Genomic DNA, 17,570 nt, shown 5'->3' with positions numbered 1-17,570 from the left:
CTGGCCTCTCTCGCGATTTTGTCGGTGTGCATTTGTCGAAAACCAGTTAGCGGGTTTGTCGGTGCTCATGTGTCCGTCGCGGTTTTGTCGGCGCTCATATGTCTGTCGCGCTTTTGTCGGTGAACCCAATCCTAGACCACCCGTTTTACGTCTCTACCCCCATCATGTGACAACTGCATAGCAAATATACCATGCAACAGACTCAGATGGTAGAAGCCAAGGCAAAAGGAAGGTGAATGGAAGGGCTAGGAGTAGAGACCCAGTCCATTCCTATCAATTATCATAACCACCACACTTTCTAACAGTTTTATAACCCCAGGCCATTAAACTGTTAAATCCAAAACAATCATGTACTTGACCTGTGACCAAGGCTCCATCAAGTCAGAAATCCACACTTGCAATCAGTGTGTACTTGAAGTTGACTATTTGTGTTTGATTTTTACTTGTTCTATCTTATACATATTCTTATACAGAGTGTTTGTTTATGTAAGTGAATGAAAAGTATCTGTTACTTCTTTATTTTTTGTATATCCCTTGTGATGCAAGTTATATTTGTCAGCTATGGAAAAGTAACATCAATGTAATACTGTATCTAACGCTCAAGCAAATACAGATTTGAAGGAATGTTTATAACATTCCTAAATTAAAATCTACAGTATTTTGATTTTACCTACTCTCAAAAAATGTACATGAAGTGGCACAGCTTGAAATTGTTTTATAAAGCATCTATGATTTTTTGATTTCTCCAACAGAATCAACACCATCCAGCCATCCTTGCTAATGAGTAAGCTTAGGAATATGAAGGTGGATGAGTCTATCATGTTCTGGATAATGGACTGTCTTGTCTGGCAGACTACAGTTTGTGAGGCCTAAGGACTTTGTCTCTGATATGAATGTGAGCAACACTGGAGCATCACAAGGAACAATCCACCCACCTTTTCTGTTCATCCAGAATGCACCAGAGTAAAAATATAACACCAGATCATATCACTGGCAGAAATTCTCTGATAATTCTGAAGTAATGGGTTGCATTGACGAAGGGAACATTGTTTCTTGGTGCAAAGAAAATTGTCTGCAACTCATCATCAGCAAAACTAAGGAACTGGTTATTGACTTTCACCACTCCAAAGTGCCTCTATGTCTGATCACTATTTGAGGAGAGGATTTGAAAGTAGTACACTGCTACAAGTACTTGGAGATCCACATTAGTGACAAGCTGGACTGGTCTAGTAGTACGATGGAACTTTAAAGTAAAGAGCAAAGCAGACTCTCCTTTCTTAGGAGATAGCATTCCTTTATTGTAGGTGGTAACATCCTTTAGATGTTCTACAACTCTTTTATAGCTAGTGTGATTTTTCTACTCTGTGGTGTGTTGGGCCAATAAAATTACTTCAAGAGTGGTCTAGTTAAACAACAAGCTAAGAAGGCAGGTTCAGTTGTGGGACACACTCTCGACCTACTAAAGGCAGTATCGTTGTAGAGAATGAAGAAAAAACAATGGCTATTATGAACAATGCTGCACTTCCTTTCTGTGACACATTATTGTTAAGTTCTTTGGGAAAAAAAATTATTTTAGCCGAAGTGTGTCAAGAAACACTACTGGGGCCCCTTCATACCAATGGCAATATGCCTGCATAATGCCCCACTTTGACTGCTCCTTTATTAAAATCAGACTTTTTTCTACTTTTTTTGCAGTTCTTGTGTGTGTTTGAGGGCCATTGTTGCTGTTTGTTAAAATATTTCTTGAGCTGCTAGGTAGATATGAATCTATCTACCTAGTTATTAGAATAAATTAACCGAATTTACTCATTTAAATAGTAGCAAGAGAGGACTTCAGTAGCTCATAAAATATGTGGCCAGAAATATTCAGCAATCAAAAAATTATCAAGTAAAGAAGCCAAGAAAAGTAAAAAAAACAACTTTTATAAAATACTACTATTACTACCCATCCATCCATTATCCAACCCGCTATATCCTAACTACAGGGTCACAGGGGTCTGCTGGAGCCAATCCCAGCCAACACAGGGCGCAAGGCAGGGAAAAAAAACCCCGGGCAGGGCGCCAGCCCACCGCATACTATTACTACTACTTCTTTTATTACATTCTAAATTCTTTTTTTTTCTTGGCTAGGGATCACAAGGAGCTGGAGCCTATTCCAGCTGCTGCAGTTGGAAAATGGAAGCCAGCTCTCGATTGAATGTTGAACCACAGCAAAGACCACTTGTGACATTTGGGAGAGCTAGAGATTAGTATACAGATCAGCACTGACTCACAGCTCCAGGAAACTGGATTAATTTCCTGGCTTGGTAACTGCCTGTGTAAAATCTGTAAACTTTCTTCTTTCAGCTCTACAGGCATGAGTGTGAGGTTAACTGGTGACTCTGAATTGGCCTGTTACTCCAGAGTGGGTAAGATCAGACCCTGACATAAGAATTCTATGGGAAATACATGACTTGTGCTGCCAAGACAAACTCCAGATCTCGCTATGTCTGCCTGCCTGCGACTAACTTAATGGAAAAAGTCATTTCAGAAAACGAATGGACGAGTGATGCTTATAAGTCATTTTTTAAATAATAAATCATATTTCTTCTTGACCTATCACTTTTATTTGTATAGATTTTTTTTTTTTTTTAAATAACAGGCACATTCACAGCAAGCCAGTTTGCAGTAGCTGATTAATTTATAAGCTTGTTTTTGAACTGCGAAAAGAGGCCAGATTTTTTTTTTACATAAGCAATGTAAATGTAAATGTTGTTGAGACTACCATGAACCAACCTTGCACTGCTGTTATTCAATGTCAACAGTTGCTTTCAGCAACAGAGACTGTAGCCTGCTAGGTTTACTTTACTCTATCAAACATCATTTGAATTTGAAGCAGCTCTTCCTTCAGGCCATATCTTAGATGTTCTTATAGTGTTATTCAGAAATGTGTAAGGGAATGGAAATTAGCATTCAAAAAATCTATATCAAATTTAAAAATAGGACTTCATCTCCAAAAACCTATGTTATAAACTACTGTTATTACCTAATAGTCCGTGTAAACACCAGTAACAAAGTCAGCTACCAAACTAGCAAACTCTGCATTAGAAATGTGTTTATTGATTAAATTCTGTGGTTAAGGAAATTAATCTTTGGTGCTATCAGTACAATTGTATGTTTACACAATACTTGTAAAGTACTTTCAATTTATTATGTTTTTAAAACATTATTGCTTTCTTGATGTTTATGGGCATATGGCAGTGGTTTCACATACTCAGTTAGTACCAACTAAATTTTGCAGTGTGCTTAGTTCCAAAAAAGTAAATAAGAACCATTATTTTCATTACACATTATCACAAAGCAGTATGCACATAAATGGAAGACAAATATTGCATAACCACAATAACTCTCTTGAAAAAAAGACAGTGAGGTGGGGTGGGGACTGAGCCTATAACTTTGTATGACTCTTAGTCCCGTCTTTTATCCAGTTAGCCACTGCTCTTAATGTCGCCTGTTTATTCTGACTTCTTGTAGACTTATGTATTCTATCAGATCATGGCGATGTCTCAGACCTATTTATTCTTTTTGTGAAGGTGCTTTGTTTAAAACTGATATCTGAATACTGTAAAACTATAAATTGTTCTTTTTTTCAGTTTCAGGGTTATTCTTCTGCTATATAACTGAGAAATGTTATAAATTGTATTTTGGTGGTATACTGATTTTGTTTGGAACAAGGCCCCCTCACATCTTCTGTTGATTTGTTGATTGCATGTGTCCATTTCTGATTTTGTTGTACTTTCCTAATAGTCCAAAGACAAACCTTCAGATAAATGGGCAATCGTAAATTTGTCAACTATAAGAGGGTATGTGAATATTCCCAGAAATGACCTGACACACCTTCTGTGGTTAAATACTGTTAGTACTAACCCCTGCCAAAACTGACTCTAGTAACTCTAAAATCAAAACATGTATAAAAAATAGATGGGTGAGGCATTTTCTGTTAGCTAAAGCTTATTTTTAAGTTGTATTCATTCTACTATTATTGATTGCCTTGTACTTCCTGTTACAAAGTAAACAATACAGGCAATCTCAAAACATTTGATAAGATTTTTCATGGTGTTTTTAGTGTCGCAAGCCAGAAAATATTTCAGTAAAGGAAAAGTGATTACCAGTAATAAGGCTACTTTCTCTCCAAGGTTCTTCTCCTTGATATTTTTGTCTAGCAAGTTGTAGCAAATGTTGGTTTTAGCACCCTCCATGAATTTCACATAGACGGGTCCCATTGCAACATTGAAGTTGTGTTGAAGGAGGGGCCCCTTTGGTGGGTAATGCCAGAAGAAATCTTGTGCAACTTCCTTCCAAAATTCTGAAAAATAACTGCAAGTTAGGAAAATGTTTCTGACACAAGGACACTCTGAAATGTTATTTTTTAAATTTCTGTACCTAATTATAAATATGTTTATCTGTACATACTTATACGACTGTACATAGTTACAAGAATATGTAGCGTAAACTGAAAGTTTGTATTTAAATGTAATACAGAGTCAGGAAGCGGGTGGATATGTAAATACATGAAACATTTTGAATTTATATAAAGTTGCATAACATTATTTGTCCATTATTTTCTTTAAGACTTCTGCATTTCTAACCCAACATTACGGTTCATTGATATAAAGTTTTCATAACGACTGCTCATCTATGCTTTGATAACACCAACCAGTGTTAGATATATTAAAAGAATTTCAATTGATTATTTTATAGTTTATAAGCATTATAAACTTTGTGTATATGCAAATAAATCAATGACACTCGTCTTAATAATAGCTCACCTTCAGGTTCTTCCACTGACTTCTTATAAAGTTCCTTGTAGCTTTTGAAATCGGGAATGTGTGCATCTTTCTGAAGGTCGAGAGGAGGATTGAAGACTACTTGTTTAGTGGCTTCAGCTCCTGGAAGTCCCATTGTCGAGTTGCTTACTGACAAGTGCAAAATGAACGCGATCAGGACTGTCGCAGGTCAGCGTACTTTACTGTACACCGGTATCCGCCTGCGTCCAGACTTTTTGCTGGTTCCACTAAAACTACATAATACCGGAATAGCCAATTAGGTCTTGGAGTTCAACACTCCCCTTTTCTGATTGGCTTCTGCTGCACTTGACATTCCTCGTTGAAGCGAGGGTGGGTCTCCAGCTGGCAAAAAAAAATATAAAAAAATCACATGTTAATTCAAGTGGCGGCGCTTTCGAACGGACAGCCAAACGGCCAAATACGATTTCGTGTTCTATTTTGGGACATTCGTTTAAAACATGCAAGGATCAGTTGCAGAATAGGCCTATGGAGAAAATTTATTGCAAAGAAGCATAGTGACTGGGTACATACAGTTGAAATATATTGCGTTTTAAGGTGAGAGCAGGCACAGTTTCAAAATAGAGACAGAGAAAGATTATTCTAGTTGCACATGGATTTTTTTCAATTGATTTTATTATAAGGGCATTGATACTTGAATGTCACGACCACAAATAAGTAATTCATTAGAGCCGTGAGTCGAACCAATTGACAGTTTTACAGGTGCAGACAAAACAACATGATTTTAAAATCTTACCGAACATGCCACTTTCGGCCTCTATATGATGCAAAGCACAATTACTCTGAGTTGGAAAGGCACTACCATACCTTTACTCCAGCACAATGTAGGGTGCCTCTCAAATTCCCTGCAATTTATTAGCCTGTGAAAGTTCATACAAGGTGGGACTTGTAACTCATTAAATTACTAGGCTAGCAATGTGCTCAATGAAACGTACATTTCCAGCATTTCAAATTGCAGTGTATCTCAAAATTACTTATTTAAAAAAAAATTGATCTTTCTAGATGTTATGTCCAGGTAAGTGTTTTTGCTAAGAAGAGTCTTACGTTGGTATCAGCCCCTGCATTGGATGGCATACCAACTGAAACTACATTAACTTACTGACAGTATGAATCAAGATAGGTCTGAGGCGCCAAGAGGCTTTAACCACTATGCCTCCCTTGTTTCAAATTTTATTTTAAATGTTTAGATAATGTATAACATGATGAATTGAAAAATAACTTTGATTTTAATAAACTTTATTTTATACATCATTAACAGCATTCACCTCAACAAAATTCCAAACACAGTATTGTGGAGTCTGAGGGATTTGACATTCTAGGATGCTCTGCAGTGCTGCATGTAAAAACTTGACTTAAAACTACTGTCTTTTTGTTCAGTTTAAACAGCTATTAGGTATTTTTATGATTGCTGAAGTTCCACAGAATTTTTGGGGGTGGTTTGGTCTACCAACCAGCCCTGAATGATATGCCTTGTGTATGTGTCCTGGTAACCGGGGCTAAAGTCACAGGCATAAATTGAATGTTGCCAGTTGTAGTAGTTGTACTTATAGCTCAACCTAAAAAAAGAAAATGAATCAATGTTCTTTTTCTAGTAAGTGAGAGCACTTGACACAATATCAAACTAACAGACTTTCGTCAAACTGAGCAAAACAAAAGTCACAACTGTATTTCAAGAAGAAACAAGGATGCAGTAATGAGCGGCACTAGGGTCAGTTTGTAAAGAAGAAGATTTCAATATAAGGAAACATATGACAAAAAACAGAAAAATAATTGAAATAAGATTAGCTGTAAAACAATAAAACCTGGTTGAAATAATAATACAAAAACAGCAGGTCTAAAATTTAAGGAGTGAAAGGTTGAAGGTTCAGTCTTAAATTAATTGTAACAAATGGATGGAGCTCCACAAATCAGCCTATGATATTTCAGACAATAAGAGCCACAAAACTAAATTAATTGAGGACTTATTAAGTGAATAACATCCATCTCTTCAATTAGGACAAATAGCAATCTGCTCTACAGTGTATGTAAGATGGCACAGAGGCACAGTATTTAGTACTCACAGCTCCAAAGTGTCAGAAGTCTGTGCTTTCCTTGTCTCTGAGGGGTTTTCGCTGTGTTGTGTGGTTTTCTTCCCTCATACCAAACATGTTTGGGTTAAGTTGTTGCCTTTGTACTGGTTCCTCTCTGTAACTTTTAAGTCACACTGAGCCGACACTTTCATCCACTGAAACAAATCTCAGTTCTAGCCTGCCTGGTGCATGTAAGCATGTCTATACCCACCTGTGAGGCAACGTCAGAATAGGAAGGAGGCCGCCTTTGATAAAGGAGTGTATAGAAGTGATTTAGTCCGTATTTGTCTAGTTTTTTCAGCATCTCACCCAAGTTCTGACTTCTCTCCTGCCAGAGGAGATATACTTCATGTCCCAAGAGCCTATTTCCATTGCTCAGGTCTGTTATGTCTGGATCCACCCCACCCTTTACTGTTACCCAACTGACATAAGGCCAGTCGAGCTACATGTGGAACACCCTGCTACAACAACTGGGTTCTAGTATTTCAGCTCTGAGCGAGGTTCACTTAGAATTAAGTGAATCTGTCATTCATGAGTGTATTTTGTAGATTGTCTTTTGTCTGGCAGCTTATACCAATTTGTCATGGTCCATCCTGTCAAAAAAGGGAGCACGGCTTTAGGCAACATACTTCTAACAATCAATCACACACAATAGTCCTAAAAGAGAAGGGATAGTGAAGGATATTCTTCCATATTAAAAATTGGTTTCTTCAGCAAAAATATATGTTTTGTGTTCCTAAAGCTATAGAGCATTTATAAATAAACCTCTATAAAAATTTCAAAACTTGTAGCAATATTATGTCTAAGGGTCTGAGGGTGTCTACCTGTTGCCTGACACATCTTTGGCAGGCACACACTTGTGCTACCAATTCACACATCTGGCCATTTCCCCCCCTTATATTCCTATGTTTTGCTCTCCCTCTCTCTTTTGCAGTTGTGAACAAAAGTTGCTTTGCCCTCAGTAGTTTTCTCATACAAGATAATTTGGTAGATGAATCTAGCCAAAACAGTCAGAATCACCTTCAGAAACAATATGCATTGGCATGACACATACCAGTCTTAACTGGGTGCCATGTGCTGTCTGACTAAGAATGGACTGACTAACAACTTTTACATTGGGGAGCATCCTACCTGAATATATTACTTTCACACCACTTTCATTTTCATGTTTTTCAAGGGTTTATCTGTACTGATTATACTGTTGATCCCAAATATTAGTCTACTAAGGTGTGAGACCTCTGTGCAGTTGAAATTATGAGTCATTTCTTTTGCGATCATTGGTCATTCCTTTTACAATTATTTATTTATTTATTTATCTTTTTCACACAGAAGGTTAGGAGCATGCGCTGATACAACCTGTTGCCACACCCACCACACGACAAACCACTTCAGGATCCCAAAATTTAGGACCCGAGTATAACCATGTAGCAGATGACACCTCAGCACCACATTAGTTAGAATATAATGGAATAGTGTGAGTTTTTCTTTTGTTTGTTTTACAGTGGCTGGAGTGCCAATCCAGCCACCAACTCCCAGGTTTTCCCTGCAAGTTGGAGGACCTGCTTGCAGGGCTGGATGCAGGTTAAAATCATTCCCCAGACAGAGCATTTGCAGCTTAAGGGCCTTGTTCAAGGTCCTAACAGAGTGGAATCACTTCTGGCATTTATGGGATTCAAATTGGCAACCTTTCGAAGGCCTCAGGCCTCAGAGCCACCACAGAAGAACTATTGATATTTGGGAATAGCATGGAAGTTCCAACAATTGTCAGAGATTTAAAAAGTTCAATGCAATTTTAAACAACTAAAGTGTGTTTAATGGGATGCCGCACATAAGTAGTTTGGCAGATTGCTTCATGTCCCATATATGAAATATACAGTGGTGTGAAAAACTATTTGCCCCCTTCCTGATTTCTTATTCTTTTGCATGTTTGTCACACAAAATGTTTCTGATCATCAAACACATTTAACCATTAGTCAAATATAACACAAATAAACACAAAATGCAGTTTTTAAATGATGGTTTTTATTATTTAGGGAGAAAAAAAATCCAAACCTACATGGCCCTGTGTGAAAAAGTAAATGCCCCTTGTTAAAAATAACCTAACTGTGGTGTATCACACCTGAGTTCAATTTCCGTAGCCACCCCCAGGCCTGATTACTGCCACACCTGTTTCAATCAAGAAATCACTTAAATAGGAGCTGCCTGACACAGAGAAGTAGACCAAAAGCACCTCAAAAGCTAGACATCATGCCAAGATCCAAAGAAATTCAGGAACAAATGAGAACAGAAGTAATTGAGATCTATCAGTCTGGTAAAGGTTATAAAGCCATTTCTAAAGCTTTGGGACTCCAGCGAACCACAGTGAGAGCCATTATCCACAAATGGCAAAAACATGGAACAGTGGTGAACCTTCCCAGGAGTGGCCGGCCGACCAAAATTACCCCAAAAGTGCAGAGACGACTCATCCGAGAGGTCACAAAAGACCCCAGGACAACGTCTAAAGAACTGCAGGCCTCACTTGCCTCAATTAAGGTCAGTGTTCACGACTCCACCATAAGAAAGAGACTGGGCAAAACGGCTTGCATGGCAGATTTCCAAGACGCAAACCACTGTCAAGCAAAAAGAACATTAGGGCTCGTCTCAATTTTGCTAAGAAACATCTCAATGATTGCCAAGACTTTTGGGAAAATACCTTGTGGACTGATGAGACAAAAGTTGAACTTTTTGGAAGGTAAATGTTCTGTTACATCTGGCGTAAAAGGAACACAGCATTTCAGAAAAAGAACATCATACCAACAGTAAAATATGGTGGTGGTAGTGTGATGGTCTGGAGTTGTTTTGCTTCTTCAGGACCTGGAAGGCTTGCTGTGATAGATGGAACCATGAATTCTACTGTCTACCAAAAAATCCTGAAGGAGAATGTCTGGCCATCTGTTCATCAACTCAAGCTAAAGCGATCTTGGGTGCTGCAACAGGACAATGACCCAAAACACACCAGCAAATCCACCTCTGAATGGCTGAAGAAAAACAAAATGAAGACTTTGGAGTGGCCTAGTCAAAGTCCTGACCTGAATCCAATTGAGATGCTATGGCATGACCTTAAAAAGGCGGTTCATGCTAGAAAACCCTCAAATAAAGCTGAATTACAACAATTCTGCAAAGATGAGTGGGCCAAAATTCCTCCAGAGCGCTGTAAAAGACTCATTGCAAGTTATTGCAAATGCTTGATTGCAGTTATTGCTGCTAAGGGTGGCCCAACCAGTTATTAGGTTCAGGGGGCAATTACTTTTTCACACAGGGCCATGTAGGTTTGGATTTTTTTTTCTCCCTAAATAATAAAAACCATCATTTAAAAACTGCATTTTGTGTTTACTTGTGTTATATTTGACTAATAGTTAAATGTGTTTGATGATCAGAAACATTTTGTGTGACAAACATGCAAAAGAATAAGAAATCAGGAAGGGGCCAAATAGTTTTTCACACCACTGTAAAAGAACTTTTGTGCAATGATGTTAATGATTCTTCTGCCTATCATAGAAGAGACCTCTCTAAAGCTCTACTGCTTGCTACAAAATGTGTCCAATAGAACTCTCTGAATGTTCTGGGCAGTAGCACAGCTGCATGATGACTGATGAACAAGTAATTTATGGCAAGGTGGTAGTGTTGTACAACTGCAGAATTTCCGATCACCATTGCACTGAAACTCTGACTGCCAAACCTGGGAGTGCTGCTGGGCATGCCACAGAATCGGGCAGATGCAAGTGGGTGGGTCTTCCAAAAACCCATAATGGCAGGCAGAGTTCAGTGGTTCTTTCTACTACCAGCAATATGGAAGGAGCTACTATTTAACCTACTCAGAAGAGACATCCAAGGTACTACCCAGCTTTACTAACTGTAGATGTAATATGACCTACTTAAGAGTGGCAGCATCAGAAGCTAAGACTGACAACAGTTAGATTAGTCTCCTCAGTCAGTATATTGGAAAACAAAGGCAGGATAGGATGACTCATTATCTCAGGCATGGCTGATGGTGGGGACATATGTCTTTTTAATATTGAATAAAATATAACTTTACTCAAGCCATCCATCTAATTAAAGAAAGTCTATATTCAGTAGGAAGAAGTTTTGATGAAGATTTTTTCACTTATGCATAGCCCCAGAATAAAATGATTGAAGGCTTCTTAAATGAGAACAATGGACATCCCTGAAGCAAGGTTGTTTAATAAAGTATGCTATTATTTTTAACATCTTATTGAGAGAGCTATGTGAATCTTTCCCTGATGCTGATTGTATTGATTCCATCATTAAGGCTGAAGCGGAGGTGAATGGATAAAGTAAAAGAAGATTTGAAAGAAAAAGATTTGAATGGGGAGGATGTGTAGGACCAAGCTCAATGGAGAAGGTTGATTAGGCACATTGGCCAGCCCCACGTAGAAGTGGGAAAAGATAAAGGAGAAGAAGAAGAAAATTGAGAGAGCTATGTAAACAGGATGCCCAGTATAATGTAGTTCTTCATGTTCATTGAGAAAAGTGGTTAAACAGAGCTCTGGCATATAATTTAGAACAGCTTTAAAGAATTCTTGCCAAATTCTGAACAAGTTGTGCTTTGGAAAGTAGAATAGATAATGTAAGACATCACTTTCCCATTGAGTTATGGGGGTGGGTTAGGATTCTTCCTGTCAAGTAAGTCAGTGCATGAGCAATGTCCAAAATCCAACATTATTTGACAGACATGTAAATGTTTTCCCCAAAATGCTGTGAGTAAGGGGCAGTACCAAACATGCACTATGACGCAGTAAGACATGAGCTTGGTGACATCATTCATAGTTTGGATCTTTTCTGAGATAGATTTTATATTAGTTGAGATATGTGTGTGTAGTGTACAACTTCAGGATGTATTACACCATACTTTGGACAGACTGAAGAAGAATATCTGGTATCTTGTTTGCTGAATTCCATTCTTCATCTGAGATTCTAAATGAAATATGTTTGCTAAGATCATCTACAGAGTTCTTCCTTGAAATAAGTTGATAGAGTTGGAAAATACTACTTTTATTGCCATCACTACTAGATATATTAAATTTTGCAAGAAAGCCATTGGGACCAGTGGCTTTCCATCCCTGGAAACTGCTAGGCAGTGTGACATATTTATGCAATGCATGAAATCATCATGGTTGCTCTATAAAGATGGCTAAAAGCATAACAAAGCATCCAAACTTTGGCAAAAAAAAAAATAAACTTTGCAAGAGATTTTTTACTTAAGGGGCACCAAATTGTAATTGGGAAAGAAATGCTAGCTTAAAAGAGTGTTTTGTTTTGACTTGAGTTTAGCTTTGTCATAAGTAATATGATGAAATATAAAAGAACTTTTCTTTTCCTGACCAACATTTAGCACCATTTAATTTCCTGGTGCTTCACCAAACAGTGTCACTTCTGACAAAAAAAGAAGTCCAAAAGATAACTTCTTGGTCTGTGTCTTGACAAGGCAACTGAAAAGAAATATCCTTTGTCCTCAAATATCAAACATTTGCAAGATTCATTTTACCATGTGTCACATAAGCACACTTACTTTCCAAAATTTCAAATTTAATCACTATAAAAGCAGTAGACAAAATTAATTATAGAAAAATTGCCCAACATGTAAGGAACAGCAAAATAAAAATGGTATTTCTGCTAATCTTTTCACTGTTACTGCCCATTAGCAAATCTGCTGCTGCGGCCCTATGATTAATTAGGGATATTCTAATAACTCTAAATGATTCCAGCTGTATAATACTTAGTGTGCATTTGTACATGATTAATATAAAATCTGTCTAGGAGGTTGGGTTGCTCCATTTGTTTTGTGGTTTTGAAATAGAAACAATCTAAATTAAAAAAAATATATATTAAAAAGTTTAAACAACTGCAACTACAGCATTTTAAAAGCTAAAGCAGCAGATGCAAAATTGCTTACTTTGTTGCATGCATTCAGAAAATAACAGGCATTGTTAATGGTGTGAATATGCCCACATAACATTTTGTTTATTTTATCATTCTAATTGCATTTTCATTTTTTTAGGTACCAGTGCATTATAAATTCCACATAAAGACTTACATAATTGCCATTGCTATCATTATGGCAGAAAAAGTGAATATTCTTAAGTATACCTCTTTATCTGTTTTGTTTTGAGAACTTGGTAAGTCAAACACAGGATGCTGGGGTGCTGGAACCAATCTTAACATAAACAGACTCCAAGTAGGACCCTCCCTGGAAGAAATATCCCTGAGAATGTTAGTTTTAGTATTAAGTACATTAAATTTTAAGTCACAATTGTTCAGTTCAAATCATATTTTCATCATATACGTCACCTTATCTGTTACGTATGAAAGCACGTCATCAATGAACAGATGAACTGTATTTGATTTTTGATTAGAACAAAAGTGGAGGTTATAAGACAAACAAAGTACTGATGCTGTCCAAACATAAACTGCACAAAAGCATATGCAAATATTATACTTAATAAGCACACAGGCTTAATCTAAAATTGGTGTTGATGTTTCGATTGAAAATCGTAAATGAACTAGAACATCAACATACATTTTTGTTTTTTTCTTTGACAGTATAGTATGAGGATAATATGAGACTAAACACAAAAGGAAATGTTATTATTTCTGTCTTTACACATATGGATATAGCTTTACTGCTCATATTGATTCATGTTTCCCATGTGGTAGATATTTAAGTTGGTTAATTGGATCTATACACAGATAGACAGATGACATGACTCATTTTTGAAGTTAAGATGATTAATAAAAGTAAGTGATGGAAAATTTTTAAACCTTATAATATATTTTAGAATGTTAAGTGTTATACTTCTTAATAATTCTGTCCTTGAAATGGAGTGAAGTACAATGATTTAATTTCTATTTTTGACCATTACTAGCTTTTCTTGATTTATACTTTGTGCATTCCAATGTTTTCGGCTTCATTGCATCTTACTTTGATCTGACTGCATCATAAGAAGAAGCTTGTAAGAATTGTAATGAAACACAATGTAGCTAGTGACCATTTGACATCAACATGGTTGTTACATAAATATATGGGCCAACAGCTAATGCAGATGGGGATGAAATCTCATCAGTTCTGTGACATTGTAAGCTGAATGCGAACATCCAAAGAAGATACACTGTTGTCATGGGCAACTGGAATGAAAAGTGTGGAACAAAAAAAGCTTCTAAGTAGGAAAATATAGATGCAATATCAGAAATGAAGAGAAAGAACATTTGTCCAAATTTCACAGGACTAACAACCTGTTCATTTTGAACACCTTCCTCCAGCAACACCAGCGGTGACTGTACACATAGGCATTGCCAAATGTATTATGTAGAAATGAGTTTGACTACATCTGTGGAAGAAGACAATAGAAAAGCTCCATAGCTTTAACAAAGACAAAATTTAGAATTATAATCAAGTATTTATAAAGACAAAATGAAGTATTACAACAAGGTGTGCTAGGAAATAAAATAAGAAAATATTAAGGGTATAACCAGAGAGGCTTTCCAAAGAATGTGAGAATTAAACAAAAATGTAAAAATTTGAATTGGAATGCATAAAGACGCTCAAGGATTCAAACTTAATGACACTGAGAAGATCAAGAAAAGATGGGACACACTGAGACATTGTACCATGAGGATAAACCAGATCAGCTGTTTCTGAAACAACTGTTTTAACTGTACTTTATGACCAGGAACCATTGGTGATGAGAGAAGAAGTAGAAGGAGCACTAAAAGGTCTATCTAAGAACAAAGCACCTGGCATTGATGGCATTCAAATTACTGCAGCATACTGTAACACAATCATTCTAACATGCCAGCAAGATCCTATTCAGTGTCATTCAGTGGAAACAACTAAGTTAACATGAATGAGAACTGCCCTTGGAGCAAATAGAATTAAGGAACAGTAGAGGAACCTGATAAGGATAACAAATTTTAATTATATATTTACATGTGTTTCATAGAATACAAGGAGAAGCTTCATTGTATAAATCCTGAGAAACACTGTATCACATTATGAAGCATGGGTATACCAGAACACCTGATAGTTCTCATGTACAATCTCTATGTCGACAAAAGCAACAGTTCAAAAACAACAAGGAGAAAAAGAATGGCTCATAATTGGCAAAGATGTTCAACTTTTATGCAGAGCAAATCATGAGATAAGAAGGAGTATACAAAAAAAATGTGTCAAAACTGATGGAAGACAATTCATCAACCTTCAGCTGTACTGATGATATCACAATATTAGGTGAATGTGAAGAGAATTTGAAAAATCTTCTTATCAGGATTAAATAATATAAGTCTTAAAATTGACTTGTATCTTAATGTAAAGAAGTCAAACATCCTTATAAATAGTAAACTGTGTAATTTCAGTCTTGATGGAGAAGAAACAAAAATAGTGGACAACTTCAAGCTATTTCAATCAGTACTTTATAATGAGGTGACAAGAAGCCAAGAAGTAAGACAATGAATGGTTCTTGGTAGAATAGCCATGAAGAGCCTGTAGACAATATTTTCAAGTAATTAATTGTAACTCTACACAAAAATCTGAATCATACAAATCATGGTATTGCCAGTAACCTTCTATGGGTGCAGAAATTGGACAGTAAAGAAACTGGATAGGAAGAAAATAAATGCCTACCAAAAATTGGTGTTGGTGAAGAATTCAGCATGTACAGTACTGTGAACTGCCTATAAAACAAACAATTTGGTACTAGACAAAATGAATCTAAGTTATCCATGGAAGCTCAAATAGTTTCAGCCTTTGTCTCTTTATTATATGCTAGAAGTATAAAGGTCATTGGAGAAGGATATCATGCTTGGCAAAGTCAAAGGTCAACATAAGTGAAAATCTGCAATGTGCTTAACATAATAAATTCAGCTATGGACTTCCCTACTTGGAACTGTCACATGAAATATCGATGCAACAGCACTTAATAACAAGAACGCAATGTTTTGATAGAATGGGGCATTGTTAATACTTAGTAATACCTGTATAAGCGTCCAAAAAAAGAAACAAAAAATGTTCTGATTGGCTACAAAAAAACCTTTAAAATATGTTCTTAACATATAAAACTTTCTTCTTGGATGATTTATTTGTTTTAGATTGCGTCTTTATGCCATAGTCAAAAGCTGCTAGGTTTCTATTAATTATGTTTCTGGTCTTCTGGTAGCCTATGAACACGGCATGTACCACTTGTTAAGTTCTCTTGAATAACCTAACCAGTTTTCTTTCTTTCTTTCTTTCTTTCTTTCTTTCTTTCTTTCTTTCTTACTTTCTTTCTTAGCCAGTGTGGTCCCCGGCCGGGCTCAGAAGGATCGGAGGAGGACTTGTGCCTCCTCCAGACCGTGAGGGGGCGTCCGTCCTGGTTATGTTGGGGGCCTCGGGTACAGGGCTTGGAAGCCCAGCCCTGTAGGGACCCGTGGCCACCGCCAGGCGGCGCTCCGGTGCCAGAATATCCCGTGTGGGACCCGGTCGGGGCTGGAGCACGGCTGGGACGCCCAGGAGGACCGGAGGAGGGCTTGTGCCTCCTCCAGACCGCAAGGGGGCGATCGCCCTGGTTGTATTGGGGGCCACAGGTAGAGGGCTTGGAAGCCCAGCCCTTTAGGGACCCGTGGCCACCGCCAGGCGGCGCCCCGGTGCCTGAGGAATCCAGGAGCCCAGCACTTCCGCCACACCAGGAAGTGCTGGGGAGAAGAAGACAGGAGACACCCGGACAGCTTCCGGGTGCACAGCCGGCACTTCCGCCACACAGGGGTGTGTCCAAGAGGGAGTGCCAGGAAGCAGCTGGAGCCCATCTGGGGGCCGCCTCCCTTCAGTCGATGGTGGATGTTGGGTGGAAGAGGACAGAGCTGGAGAGAGGACAGGAGGTGGCCAAGAGAGAGAGGCACAGTGACTAAGAGGCCTGGACTTTGGGGAATCGGTGCTGGAGGCACTGGGGTGTGAGTGCACAAAAAAACTTGTAAATATTGTAAATAAACGGTGTGTGGTGGAACTATGTTGTCCGTCTGCCTGTGTCCGGGTCCCAGTTCACACCAGGTAATTCTTCTTTGGAACCAGGATTCTATAAAACCTTGCCTTTTGTACACATTGACATCTTTGTTATTTGCATCTTCTACTGCTCAGGTGTGTTTATTATCAAATATGTCAGTCACTGAAAACAATTTTATAAAATATATTACAGCTTATCAATTCCAGGATAAATAAAAGGCATGAAATAAAGCAGATTGTGACTTTGTTGGTTTCTTGTGTATTTCCACCCTGTGGATTCTTTATAAAATACCCATATCAGGGTGGTCCAACTCAAAGAAAAAACAGTCATGGAGTTCTTTACCTTTATATTATATTCTTGAATTCTTCATAAATGCCTTGTAATGATTTCTTCTGTGGAAACACTGTTCTGAAGAATTATAATCTGATTTAATAAATAAAACCAAAAGATCCAAAAATGAGACATTGTTCATATGCCAACATGTTCATTATGCATGCAGATTGTCCAGCTATCCATCCATCCATGTTCTAAACCCACTTTTTTATTACAGGGTCTCTAGGAGAAGAAGCCTATCAAGCTACGTTTGGCACAAATCAGAAAACACCTAACTCTGGATTATAGGACAAATA

The 17,570-nt window shown here is 37.6% G+C and overlaps 1 protein-coding gene across 1 annotated transcript in view; it reads right to left on the bottom strand.

Moving 5' to 3' along the window:
- The window catches only part of acss2l (acyl-CoA synthetase short chain family member 2 like), a 97,983-nt gene extending 92,937 nt beyond the window's left edge, over positions 1-5,046 (bottom strand). Inside the window, 3 exon segments of the mRNA XM_039754781.1 lie at positions 4,149-4,156; positions 4,158-4,345; positions 4,809-5,046. Coding sequence (XP_039610715.1) covers positions 4,149-4,156; positions 4,158-4,345; positions 4,809-4,941 — 329 coding nt within the window. The 5' untranslated portion in view covers positions 4,942-5,046.
- Positions 5,047-17,570: the final 12,524 nt, after the last annotated feature.

Source organism: Polypterus senegalus, chromosome 5 (genome assembly GCF_016835505.1).
Source record: "Polypterus senegalus isolate Bchr_013 chromosome 5, ASM1683550v1, whole genome shotgun sequence".
Taxonomy (NCBI): domain Eukaryota; kingdom Metazoa; phylum Chordata; class Cladistia; order Polypteriformes; family Polypteridae; genus Polypterus; species Polypterus senegalus.
Note: the sequence above shows the minus strand (reverse complement) of the source record. Positions and strands in the feature narration are given on the sequence as shown.